General features: G+C 34.5%; 1 protein-coding gene across 10 annotated transcripts; it reads left to right on the forward strand.

The window, feature by feature from the left end:
• Positions 1-1350: 1350 nt before the first annotated feature.
• On the forward strand, positions 1351-10928 carry LOC133867396 (uncharacterized). Of its 10 annotated transcripts, none has more exons than XR_009900047.1 (3): positions 1375-1952; positions 5340-5568; positions 6179-6650. XR_009900047.1 is itself a non-coding variant. In XM_062304143.1 (3 exons), the coding sequence occupies exons 1-3, from the start codon at positions 1446-1448 to the stop codon at positions 10105-10107; spliced, it is 420 nt and encodes a 139-aa protein (XP_062160127.1). In that variant the 5' UTR covers positions 1378-1445; the 3' UTR covers positions 10108-10928. The 10 variants fall into 10 exon arrangements, 5 of the variants coding, with proteins under 5 accessions (XP_062160127.1, XP_062160125.1, XP_062160124.1 ...); XM_062304143.1 differs by lacking the exons at positions 5340-5568; positions 6179-6650 and adding an exon at positions 10096-10928 and having other exon boundaries at positions 1378-1770; positions 1870-1952; XM_062304141.1 differs by lacking the exon at positions 5340-5568 and having other exon boundaries at positions 1383-1770; positions 1846-1952.
• The last annotated feature ends 3526 nt before the right edge of the window (positions 10929-14454 follow it).

Consider the following 14454-nt stretch of genomic DNA (forward strand, 5'->3'; position numbering starts at 1 on the left):
ATGTTATATTTTATTATGATATTATTAAAATGTAGTTTTATTTAAATTGTATTATACTTATTTGTATTGAGTAAAAGTTCTTTTTCTATTGAATACAATAGCCTTTTGATTCTATAGATGCTTCTTTTACTAAGTACTTTCTGTTGTACCTTTTGTTGGAGATGGAACTATAGTTACTAAAATTAATTTTCCCTTCAGCCTTTGAAATGTGTGCTTTCATTTAATGTGTTGCAGCCTTTCGGTAGGCTTTTTCGCATTTTGCGGATGTGGCTACTAATATTGCAAAAAACCGCATCCGCATGTATACCCATATGTATAGTTATGCGACAACTCCTCATAACATTGTTTGAAATTTTCTTCTTTTGATGCAGCATGTTATTTCCATTCAAAATTGATTTTACTATATAGGTCAGGAACATTTTTTTTTCGTCTTATTGAAGTTATATTTCATTATGATATTATTAAAATGTAGTTTTATTTAAATCGTATTATACTCATTCATATTGAGTAAAAGTTATTTTTCTATTGAATACAATAACCTTATGATTCTATAGAGATGCTTCTTTTATCGAGTATTTTCTCTTGTACCTTTTGTTGGAGATAAAACTTTAGTTACTAAAATTAAATTATCCTTTCAGCCTTTAAAATGTGTGCTTTCATTTAATGTATTGTAGCCTTTCGGTAGGCTTTTCATATGTTCATATGAACACCAACCTTTTTTGTTTAGGTTTATTTATTTACAAGTTACTTATTAATTAAATAATAAACCAAACCATGGAACACCATTGCTTTTTTCCTTTGAAAAAAAATTAAAAAGGTCACTTGATTGATCTTATCCTAGCAGAATTTACTTTCTTAAAACCACTCTATTTAAATAAAATTTCTTTATGCAATGCCAAGTGACATAGTATTTTTTTATTTCTTTAAATACTGAATCAATACATTGATTCTCATCTTGGATCAAGTTGATTTATTATATTTTCTTCAAATGTCTCTTTATGACTTACAAAACTCAATTTTTCTAAACTTCTTCTTTTCATTGAAAAGAAATGCTTTCATAAATGAATAATAAAATGATTGAACTCTAAATATCCTATAATGCATATTTATCATGCTTTCAAAGGGTGTCCTAATGTAATATTATGACTAGGGTATCATCTCCTTCATTGGTCCATTTGAAACTAACTCTGTTCTTACTAGTACACATGTTTTTCTTACTAGAAAAAATAGTTTAAAACCATGAAATCCTTGAAAAAGGATTTTAATCAAACCCAAAAATCACTTATGTGAAGAACGATCATAGTTTCAAAAGTCACAAATTTTAAAAAACACTTATTTGAACTTAATTATTTTAATAATAAATCAAATTTGTAAAGTATATAATGGCGAAGCCTTAACCATCATTTTGATTATAAATAAAAAGTTGCTAAAGTGGAAGAAAATCCATGGCTTGCAAATGCATTAGAAAACTTGTGGTAGTGATGATGGAGTTGCTTATCTTGTTTTTCCTAAAAGTGCAAGCTAATAACCTTGCCCATACCTCTTTTCGTCCCTCTTCACATCCCATCCAGCTTTCTTATTTCTCTAAACTTTATAAAGTTCAAAATAATATCCTTGCACCTACCTCTTTTTCTCCCTCTCCATTGCCCATCCTCTATCATCACTCCACTGAACTTGATGAAGTTCAAGAAACCATGCGCACATGCGTTGACAAGAAAATGAGAGTTTGTGAAGAAACACATCCATATGACACCATGAAATTTAAATCTTGTATAGTTATTGGTCATATTGATTGCTTGCTTAAACATCCCCATATATCGCCTCTGAAATATTATTTATGCGCAGTTGATTGCTTTGAGCATCCAACAGTTATGATGTCATGTATCAAAGAATGTCATGAAAAGCATTTGAAGGACCAAGATGTCGTTTCTGCACAGAATCCCAAGCATAAGGTCAGTCAATCATTTCTTAACTACTCTTTCTACTCTTCTCTCTCTCTCTCTCTCTCTCTCCACCCATTTTTTGGTTGCCAAATTGATGGCCTACAACGCAAAGATGGAAACCATATTGTAGCTTGTTTCTTAGAATGCTTATCATCTTCTTATATACTGCAAAAGAAGACTTTTCAAATTTACATATTCTTAAATAGAAGGTTTATTATGGATTACTATCATATAACCCGCACTATGCGAGAGATTCTTCATTGTAATATAAAAAGGCGTGTACAATAATATATCACTCTTCTTTCAATAGAAAGACATACTAAAGGTTTTACACCAATACATTACTTAACATAGTGACACAATCATACATATACAGAACATTGCATAAATATATAAAGCATAAAACGATTATCAAAGCATTAATTGAAAATTAACAGAAATATCTCAAATTGCAAGTGTGAAACATATTATATTTCAATACCAATACAACTCATACAATTCTGAACTTTTGAAGCCGAGGTCACTAGTTCAAATCCCCCTCGCCCCCTCTTGTGTGGACATGTCAAAAAAAAAAAAAAAATTCTAAACTTTTTTTATAAATATAAAATAAAACAAAATCTTTCACTCAAGATTTAATGCAATCAAATAAACCTCACATCAAGTTCACTGCTTAATTATCTCTTCGTTGTTTTGAAAGTGATTTTATTCATTTTCTGCATAATAATCAAATAATTTTTTTTTCTTCTTTTCTACATTAATAGAAAATTAGCAAAAAATTCAGATATTGTAAATGTGATACCTATTATATTTCAGTACCAATAAAACTCATACAATTCGACACATTTGAAAAAAAAAAATACAATTATAAAACATTGAAATGAATTAGAACATAAGACCCTTAATTTTATTTAATCAATATAAATTAAAATATGTTAAAATATTTGTTCCTATAGGTGTAGTTTAAAATGAAAAGTATAAAGAAAAAAACTTGGATTTTGATGATAAAAAAATTAAGGGGTAATTAACTTTTTCCCCTATGAACTACCAGCCATTGTTAATATGCCATTATGAACTGACACCCTCACTATGAAAGAGCATCGAATTACCATTTACTTACCAAAACCCCCAGCTGTTAGGGAATCTCGTTAAATCGGATGGACTATTCTATTTTTAAATATTAAATTTCATTTAAAGACAGAAATACCCTTAAACAATAATTTAATAAAAAAAAAAAATAAACTGAAAAATACAAATATATGAATATATATTTTAAAAAAGAAAAAAAGAAAAGAAAAGAAAGGGGGTGGCTCGAAGGCCACCCTCGGCCTATGGGGAGGCCACACTGCCACCCCTAGGTTCAGAGGTGGCTGCAAGCCACCTTTGCAGCCACCTCTAAGGGTGGTTCGAAGGCCATCCCCGGCCTATGGGGTGGTTGCGCGGCCACCCTGGGCTTGCATCTGGGGTGGCCGATACTACCTCTAGAGGTGGTTCGCAGGCCACCCCGCTTCCCTTAAGGAGGTGGCTACTTCTTTTCTTTTTTTTTTTTTTCTTTTTTTTTTTTTATTTGTTTAATTTTGAGGGTATTATTTGTAAATTTTGATTATAAAGTTAAGGTATTTGAGTCATTTCAAGTTTTTAAATGAAGTTGACTGAAGGAAGTGGGTTTTGGTAAGGAAATGGTAGTTCGATGTCTTTTATGGTGAGAGTGTCAGTTCATGGGGGCATATTGACAATGACTGGTAATTCATGGAGGAAAAATGTAACTACCCCAAACATTATTATAAAATAAGTAGAAATATATGATGTTAATGTTATACCTATTATATTTCAATACAAATTAAACTCAATAATTATGAACGTTTGAAAAAAAGAAAAAGCAAAATAAACCAAATATTCTTTTTATGAACACAAAATAAAACAAAATCTTACACTCAACATTTAACGCTGGAAATGCAAACAAACTCCAAACACAAGTAAAATGGGGGTTGAATAGGTGTATACCAATATAAGTGTTTTTTAAGAATAAAATCAACCACAAAACAAACAATTACCAAAATATGAAAAACAATAAAGCATTTGACACATTTCTTTAGTGACGAAGTAGAAACTCTTTGAACTCAAAGAGAAAAACTACTCTGGGATAGCCAACCCAAGAAATCAATCCAATAACGAAGAATCCGCGAATTACAAAATGTTAATACTCACAAAACCTTTGCAGTCGTCACACTCTTAAATTACAACAATGATAGGTACTTTCCGATGGAATGAACGAATAATGGAGGAATGTGAAAATGGAATGGATATATGTTGATAATGAACTCTAATTAATGGCTGGAGACAGACCTTAAATGAATCCAAATAGAATTGGAAACAAACCACAAGACAAAAGTTTATTTCTTTTCTTCCTTTTTATTCATGACTCCCATTCTTTAAATAGATAACATAACATCGTAGGATTGAACCACAGCCCGAAACATTTCCTAATATGACTCAACCAAGTGGTGATAATATCCACTCAAACTAATCTATTAGAAATAACAGACTCCTACTAATAATAATAAACTAATTAACCTAACTTGCGTAGACTTGATAAACGTAACTTGATAAACTAACCTGTCATATGTGACTCCTAGACTTGAACAAGTAGTCTACCCAACATAGACTTATATGGCTCATAGACTTGAACAACGCAGTCTACCCAATATAAAGATAAGATAACATAATTATCTAACTATCCATCTACTAAATGATAAGGATCCACGCATGAGCTGCCACCAGAAATGATGATAAGCACGTGGACTCTGGAAGGGATAATGATCACGTGGATTGGATGCTTCACCCAAGCGAAGTTGATTAGGCTTTTAACTTTAAGGGACCGGTTCCTATCAAACAAGTGACCCACTTGTCTGCTTCTCTCCCAAAATCTTTGGAGAGTTCTTCTTCTTGATCTCCTTAACCGGAACTCTGGTTGGCTTCAATAGTTGATGGTTACACAATAACCAAAACTCTAAGAGAGATATAACATTAACACTACAAGGCTAAAACCCTCTCTTAGCATACTGAATTCTAGAGCAAAATCCTTAATAAATTCGTGCCTCCAAAGGCTCTTAAATAGACATAGGAAAGTAGCCCTAATTCTGAAAGTTGGTGGTTTAAAAATTGCACTTTTACGACTCCTGTCCGAATAGGTAAGTGGCTCGTCCGGACCGGCGCATGTTTCTGCGTTTCAGCTTTTAGTCTTCTATTCACATCCCTTTTTTACCCTATAAACCTTGGAATTGGAAAAATGTTATGAAATACAAAGTTGTATAATTTTGAGTAAGCTTTACCAACACCACCAATTTTGTTTTAATCGGATCTTGGAATCAAAAGTTAAGACCATTTTGGTTTGAATAGGTAAACGTTGCTCCATGGTCCCGTCCGGACACATTCATAGGCTGTCAGGACATGCAAGGTTTTGGACCTCTTTGAAAGTCCCATTTGGACACGTTCATAGGCCATCCGGACATACAAGTCTGATATAACTTCCTTTAGCAATATATTCATCCTTTCTGATTTCAGACTTGAACGACTTGATACTCCATAGTCCCAAAACATAAGCAACAAGTTCTTGACACCAAATGAGGTAATCTAAAAACCTAACAAACGCAATCAAAAAAAATCATTCAATGCAATCAAATTATTATTTTTTTTCTTTCATTTGCTTTCAAAAGAAGAAAAACGCTTCCAAAAACTGCCTGAAACGTTATGTCATCATGAGCCTAAACGTTAGTCTTGGTTTCTTAGTCTATTATGGATGCTTGCTTTTACTTTATATTATAATAGCATTATTGCAACAAGGATGTGTAAAACACAATAACTCTATTGTAATGTTTGTCTATATCTTATCTTACAATAGAGTTATTGCAACACAGATGTGTAAACCAGTGTTAATCTATTGTAATGCTTTTCTTTATCCTTAATTGTAAATAAAATGAATATAAAGAGCTCAGGGCCCAAAAAAAATAAATAAATAAATCTTTAAAAAGAAACTAATACGTGTTATTTTGTATGGATGAGTTTTTTTTTTTTTTTGAATAATAATATTTTGAACTTTACTGATCAAGATCATATACGTAGAATATATATTTTTTTTTCTAACATAACAGTACCATAGATACAATGTGGAATAACCTCTCTCCAAGTCTCATCAAGTAAGCGTTGAACTGCCTCCTTTGCCAACCTATGAGCTGCAGGGTTACATTCTATTTTAACATGGCTAATTTGCGAGCTGGACAACAAGCTAAGTACGCCTCGAATGTCCTCAATTATTTGCCCAAATCTAATCCAACTTCGCCCTGTGGGTCTCACTGTATTGTCCACTTGTAAGGCATCACCTTCTAAAAAGATATGTAGCAAGCCTACATGTGTACAAAATTCTACTGCATCTAGAGCTCCCATAGCTTTCGCTACAACAGGTTTTGTTGTAATTTCCTTTATGAAACTTCGAGCTGCTATGACACAGCCCGCATTGTCCCGAACAAGAATGCCAACTCCAATCTGCCCTTTGTGATTGTCAATGGTCACATCCCGATTTACTTTGTGAACACCTTCTAGTGGGGCCTGCCATATAACAGCGGAAGTGTTTGCCTTTGCTGATTCTTGTTCCAGGCCTTTTGCATGATTAGTTTGTTCGGGCCGTTGAAACCCCCCCCCCCCCCCCCCCCCCCCCCCCTCCCAATGCACAACTGAATTTCTCTGGAACCAAATCTTCCAGGCCAGGACAACAAAAAATTCAAACTCCTCCGAAGAACATTTTCCAATCATTTCTTAGACAAGCAACTCAAAGTCTTGACTGCCACTGCAGCTTTTTTTTGGGAACTTTTTACCACAGGCTCCCCAAACATCCATTGCAAACGGACAGTGCCAGAAAATGTGTCTAGTATCTTCATTAGCAAAATCACAAATGGGACAGGAAGGTGTGGGCCTTTTCGCATAAGGTTTTGTTTGGTGGGTAATAAGTTATTGCATGCTCGCCGCATAAACATCTTCACAGCATTAGCGGGTAATAAGTTATTGTAATGGATGAAATGTATATGCAAAAAAAGTCAAGAAAATCTAGTCAGAGAAGAGTATGGAAGTACTTATTGAGAAATGACACTGTTTTTCATTAATATAATAAGGAAACGAATCCTCTCCATTTGTCGGTTAGTTCATTTTAAAGGGGTAAAATGGTCATTTTATTTTTTTGACCATTTTACCCCTCTTGAAATCACTAACCGGCTCATCTCCATTTCAAATGAAATGGAAAGGATCCTTCTCCATATAATAAGTTTTTGATTTATTCATTATTTGCTTTGAATATATGTGCAGCAATGAATGAAAATCATATTGGGTCTAAAGAAAGCTGGAATTGATGGGCTTCTAGTGGACTGGGTTATATTGGTTATCAGTCTAGAGACTACTAATAATAAATAACTTGAAATTGATGGATTTCTAGTCCGAAAAACCAATAGTTTTTTGTAACGCCAGAGATTTTAAGATATCGTCTTAAATAGAATTTAAGACTCATAGCAATCAATCCACATTTGTAGTCGCTCGATCGACCACTTTTAATCGATCGATTGACCAATTGCTCGATCGACTACTTCTACCGATCGATTGATCGATCAATCGCTCGATCGACAATACCTGTCGTTTGATCGACCTGTCGATCGATAATCATTTTATGTCGCTCGATCGACATTATTCTGAGAATTATTATTTATGCGCCACCTGTCCTAAATAGTTGTGTGATTAATCATTGCATGCTATAAATCATGCAATGACTCACACCAAGCAGCTAAGAATATTATTGGACTCTGATAATATTAATGATTTATTAAATAGACAGACTAAATATTTTAGTAGGCTAATTAATAATATTATTGGTCTATAATATTATTATATAATATTTATTATTGGCACAATATTATTTGGTATAATAATATTGTCAGTGATGTTATATTATTGGAATAATAATATTTGCTATGAAATGAATTAGACTTTAAACAGACTTAAATTGATATTTTAATTAGTTAGATTAAAATAGTAAAAATGTGAAATAATAATATCTACGGTAAAAAGGTAATTAGTAAGTTTCGATAAATATCCTACAAAACTTAATTACTAAGTTTTGTATGAAAATATCTAAGGATAATAATATTAAAAGATTAAGATATTTATAATGTTATAATTAGACTGATGACTCATCGTTGTGAGTCATCATCCTAAACTTATTGTGCAAGTTTTCTCCAACGTATATAACAAGGAGAAATGATCTATACACTTCTCTTTTACAACATCTCCACAACGTGCCAACGTGGCTCTAATATTTTATCATTTTTTTTGTTTTGTTTTGTTTTCTTTTTGTTTTGGTTCAAAACCGAGGGAGAAATGAAATTTCATTTCCCCCGTCTCTCTCTCTCTCTCTCTGACCCTCTCTCTGCCCGGATCTACCTTCTCGCTCCCTCTCTCTCTCTCCCCTGCTCGCTCCGGTGATGGTCGTCCCCATCCCCTTCCCTCCAAGCGGCTTTTCTCTCGGCGGTTGGCCACCCTCCACCGTCCTTCACCGGCGTTCTGCCTCGGGCGGATTTGGCGGCCAGATCCGGCCTTCGTAAAGTGCTACTCCGTCTTTCGGTCATCCACTGCCAGATCTGTCTCCGTAAAGTATTTTCTTGTTGAGTTGCAGATGTGAGAGTAATACAATATTTTATGCAGAAAAAAGGAGGAAAATATAGTGGCAGATTTATTACAGAAAAAAGGCCGGCCGGAGACAGAGCCAGACTGAGACGAACGCTGTCGGAGAGGGACGCCAGATGACAGAGGAGGCCGGCATCCGAGAGAGAACGGCGAAGAGACGACCGAATCCGCCGGAGAGAGAGGAAATATGCCGGAGAAAGAGAGAGCGAGAACCTGCCGGAGCAGGACGCGTCGGACGCCGGACGACGGAGAAGGGCCACCTTCGAGAGAGAAGCCGGCGACGTCACTGACCGGAGAGGAGATCTGTACGGCAGAGAGATTTCAGAGAGAGAGGGTCAGAGAGAGAGAGAGACGGGGGAAATGAAATTTCACAGAGAGAGAGAGACGGAGTGAGACAGAGGCGAGAGATCGAGGGGGATCGAGAGAGTGAGTTTGAGAGAGAGAGAGAGATGCTATCGGAGAGAGTGAGAGAGGCAGAATCAGAGAGTGGGAGAGGAGATAACCGGTGGGTCGGTGACGAAGGAGCTGGAGACGAATGGAGGTTGAACCGGACTGGGTCGACACCGATCGTGAGCTGGGTTTTACGGTGGGTTCGATGGGGGATGATTTCCGTCGAATGGGAAAAGGGCCGACGACGACAGAACCAAGGCGATTTCCGGCGGTCCCAGTGCAACTTCTGGCGGCCTGTGATGCGATTCCAGCGATTTTCTCTTAATAGAATTTTCTGGGTAAATTCCTAAAATAATCCTTAGTTAAATGCTTAATTTGAGGGTTAATTGGGAGTGATTTAACCAATTGTGAATATTAAGTTGTGTTTGGGTGTTTAGGCTGTTAACCGGCAGTGTACATGGTTGGGTGTTCCCTGTTCCTTGTTCTTGGCCGTGTGTTCTGGATGGGAGTAATAGCAGTGGATGTTCCTTGTTAGACCTGAATGTGTGTGAGTGTGTGTTCTTGCCTGTAGTGATATTTGGAGTTGAAGATTATGGGTATTTTGGATTGTGTTTCGGTTTGGTGTTGTTATGTGTTCCCTGTTTCAGCCATGTGTGTGTCTCGGCAGTGAATGGTGTTTGAAATGGGTAGAACCCGTGTAGTGGTGTGTGTATTTTCTATTGATCTTTTGGTTTAGTTGAGTGTTCCTTGGTGGCTGATGGCCGAATGGTTTTTATGGGTGATATAAGTGATTTGGATTAAAAAGGGGTTTTAGTCACTAAATGTTGATATGTGTTATATTTACTTTATTAAAAATAACTTTTACAGATAAAGATAATAGTGATATTTTGCGAACATAAATATATTATATAGATATATATATATACAGATAAAGATAATAGTGTATATATATATATATATACAAAATATCACTATACATATGATTAATATTTATGGGTGATGATGTTAACACTTTGTATGTATAAATATATGTTTAATGCAGATGATGAGTTAAGGAACTAGACTAGAGGGTTGTAAGTATTTCTAAAATACTTAATCATAGCTTTTTATAATGTCATGATCATGGATTTGTTTATTTGGTTGTGCATGTGATTTTACATATTTTATATTTCTAATTAAACTGCTTAATAACGAGCTTGTAGGCAAAGGGGGTTATAGGCCAGTGGTGGGACCATCAGATCCCGGTTGAACCTAATAAATAACCTGACGCTGGGACCTTTGGCTTCCAGTAACAAACAACTAAGCGTTAAGTGAGGGGACGGTAATCCCTGGTGAACTCGCTAACGTCGGACCTATGGATTCACGAACGAGTGGAGTGTAAGAAAGATTATTATAATTAAGACACTGCATTAAAACTGTCACGTTACTGCTTTATCTTTATGTTTATATTCTCTTCATGCCTGCAGAACATGAATTGGATATACATATAATCATAGAGTTACATATTCATTGTGTTGCATTTCATAAATAAGTGCATATTCATTATATTAATATTGAAAGCAGTAGACTGACCCATATATTTATATATGGGCGGTAGTCCATTATACAGGTACAAAGGTTATTAAAATAAATTATTGGATTATGTTAGCATCGAAGAGTTAAAGCTTTTATTTATGTAACTGATGATTCTCATGTATTGTTTGTATTCTTTTGGAAAGTTGTATACTTAGAGGAATACTTGTATTTGATAGATTTTTCATGTATGTTTTTAGTGTCATCTGGGACACTTATTTCAATGTATAGTTGAACGATTTTAGAATGAATGTCTAGTAGTGTTTCAATCAGCTCAATGTGTTATGATTCCTAAATTGTAAAAGAAAAATTATATTCCGCTGCTATTTTATACTCTGATGACGTCAGTGTTGATGTCTTAACGATACGTGGAAATTCGAAATTTTTACTTACGACTTTTTGTAAAAGGCGGGTCGTTACATTTTTATATGGTGGGAGTTTGGCTCCAAAACCCACTACCCAAGTTCTAGCTCTAAATGAGAGGTGTGAAAGAAAATAAATAACACTTTACTCAAACTAAAAGGTCACTATGTTGCAGATCCATACATTTACAATCATTTCTATTAATATTGCCAAAATAAACCAACAAGCTTTTATATTATTGAGACAGAAAACTCACTTTTTTGCCTAGTTATCATATTTACGTAGATCTTGATACAGGACTTGAGGGTAAGAGAAATGACCCTTTTGCTAGTTTCGAGGGTTACTAGACCATCTGCTACGTGCTTGTTGCTAGTCTCTGATGAGCTAGTTTTATTTATTTGTGTTTATTTACTTCGGTAAGTATATGTAATATAACATTAACTTAGTTATGTTTGGTATTGTTTAATTATGTATGCTTAGGTGCCGCATGTAGCACTTACTTTTATTTGATGCATCTAGTATGCATTTATATATAACTAAACCAAGTTAATATTTATCTTTGAGGTATTTTAGTCAACTCAAATGTATTGTGTAAGAAATTTCTAGTGTCTTAAAAAAGAAAAAAAAAATATTCCACTTTGAGATTATATCTTTAATGTCGTAATGTCATATGTGAAATTAAAGATTTTCACTTACACTTTTATTTTATAAAGACGGGGAGTCGCAAAATTCATTTTATCTCTACCTCTCCAACAACTTCTATTTCATCTCACCTTTAGTCAATAAAAGATCATTTCAATTAATTTCTTTTATCTTTTCATCAGTTTGTCTTTGTCAGGCTTTTCCTCACTCCTCACCAACCTCAACGATGGTTCTTAGGGTATAACAATTTATGTCTTGGTTATATCCTCTAATTATAATTTAGCCTCTTGGTTTTTTATAATCGATACTAAACCTCCTTGCCGTTCCATATTAAAATGAAATTTTAGCTTTCTTGTTAAAAATAAATGAGAAGTAAAATACGCAAGTCACATATCTTGTTATGCCAATCATATAACACTATATCCTCAAACAACTTTGGCATCAATATACATAATCTTTTTCTTAAAGATATGCTTTTAGATAATGAAACATTATATTAAGAAATGATACATTAAGAAATTAGAGATTGAAATGGACACATGAGATGAAGATTACTTGAAGGCTTAGACCATTCAGTAGCCATTTCTAGTGGTACCAAAAGTGTAATAAGCTTTTATATATTTTTTTTCCTTGTCATTTGTGCATTAAGAATAATTTTTATCTAATTGACCCTTCTAACTACTAACCTTGATGCATGTTTTTCCATATTCTTCACTAGTCATTTTATTTATTAAGATGCTTTTCACACATAAAATTATGGGTGTACATGCAGATATCACTTTTAGATATCCGCATCCGTATTATGTTTTTACTAACCGCACTTGCGCTGTTATTGCGGTTATTATCAGCTATCCGCATATTAGGTAATGGGCATTTTGTGCCTATTTTACTCTTTTGGGCATTCTTTAGATCTTTATTAGGGCTTATTTTAAACGATTTTGAAAATAATTTATGCTAGTTTTTAGTGTTTTGGGCTTCCGCATATGCGGATAGTTGTTTTGCTAACCACATCAGCATGTGTGGATAGTGGATGCAGATGGTTAATATCTGCCCACATGTACACCCCTACATAAAATATGCTATGGTTACATATTCATATGGAAGCCTCTCAAGGAATGTGCGAGGCCAATACTTGCTAGATAGTAGTTCTCAATTGTCTACCATTTCAAATAATATTGTTTTGCATTCTGGAATAATGTTAATTAGGGATGTTATACTACGTGATTTGATAGCGTTTTATTTTTGAATTTTTAAGTGGGGCCATTTTGGATCGACAATTATGTAATTTTGGAGTTTTATGTTTATCTTGTTTTATGTTTGGAGATTTTAGAGTTGGCGACTAGTTTATTGAGACCTAAAAAATAATATGCTTTTGTATATTAATAAAATATGATGTAAATTTTAGAAATAATCCTATTAATCTATCTTACTTCATAGCATGTGAAAGATCAAAATAATAGCGTACCTTCATTGTTTTGATGATGAGCTTCCAGCTTTGATTTTCCAGCCGTCATTTTGTTTGTATTGTGTGTGGAGGAGTCTAGTCTCTGAACCCTAATTCTAAAATGACCTAATGTAGTCTAATGGGCCAACTCCATTCATTTATAGGGAAAGAGTACATGGCTTCTTCAAGTGCTTACACAATAAGTCCAGCCCATTATGGACCCAAAAGAAAAAAGAGACTATGCTAGTCCACCTAAAAGGAATAAATACAACAATCTCCCACTTGGATATCATAAGTCACTTAAACACAAAACAAACGCAAATAAGCATTTCAAAACACGGTCTGATCCAAAAGTGTTTGCAAGTGACAAGTTATAATACATCGAGAGGATGCATAACATCCAACAAGCACTTACAATCACGTGATCAAGACATAGAATGCAAGTGTAAAACACAAATATCACAATAATGATCACTACATATTCACATGAAGTCAACCGAGACTCATACACAATGTCTCGTATTACAACACCAATGTCATAGTTCCACACAAATGAGCGCAAAACAATACATGACAACACAAAATGAATACGCACGATACACAAAACTGCATACAACTCCCACTAACTCAATAGAACAAAAGATTCTAATAAACCCATATGAGTCACATGCTCCTGAAAACACTCTTGGAGACAACCCCTTAGTTAACCGATCCGCTAACATTTGTTCTGTTGGAGTATGCACAACACAAATGTGAGAGTCAACTATTTTCTCTCTAACAAACAAATATTTTATATCAATATGCTTGGATCGCAAAGAGCTTCCAGTGTTATGAGAGAAAGAAACTGCTACAGAATTATCACAAATATCTTCAGTGGCTTCACAATGGTATCCATGATAACCCGCCCTGAGATAAAATTTCGCAGCCCCCATATAGCCTGACATGTAGGTTGGTAACAAGCTATATAATTTGCCTCCATAGTTTAGGAAGTTGTAAGCATCTGTTTGACACTTTCCACAAAACAGCTCCCCCTGCCATCATAAAAGTATATCCAGAATTAGATCTTCTATCATCTGAACAACCTATAAAGTCCTCATCGGAATATCCAACTGCATCAAGAATGTCGGATCATCGATATGTCAGCATAAAATCTTTAGTGCCTTTCAAGTATCTTAGTACTTTCTTTGCATCTGTTTAGTGACTTAAACCTGAATCACTAAAGTATCTCCCAAGTACACCCACAACATAAGCAATATTAGGTCCTGTACACACTTGAGCATGCATTAAAACTGCCCACAACTGATGCATATGGAACTACTTGCATCTGAGTCCTTTCATTATCACTTTGGGGACATTGAGACTTTGAAAATACATCACCTC

Source organism: Alnus glutinosa, chromosome 4 (assembly GCF_958979055.1).
Source record: "Alnus glutinosa chromosome 4, dhAlnGlut1.1, whole genome shotgun sequence".
Classification (NCBI taxonomy): Eukaryota; Viridiplantae; Streptophyta; class Magnoliopsida; order Fagales; family Betulaceae; genus Alnus; species Alnus glutinosa.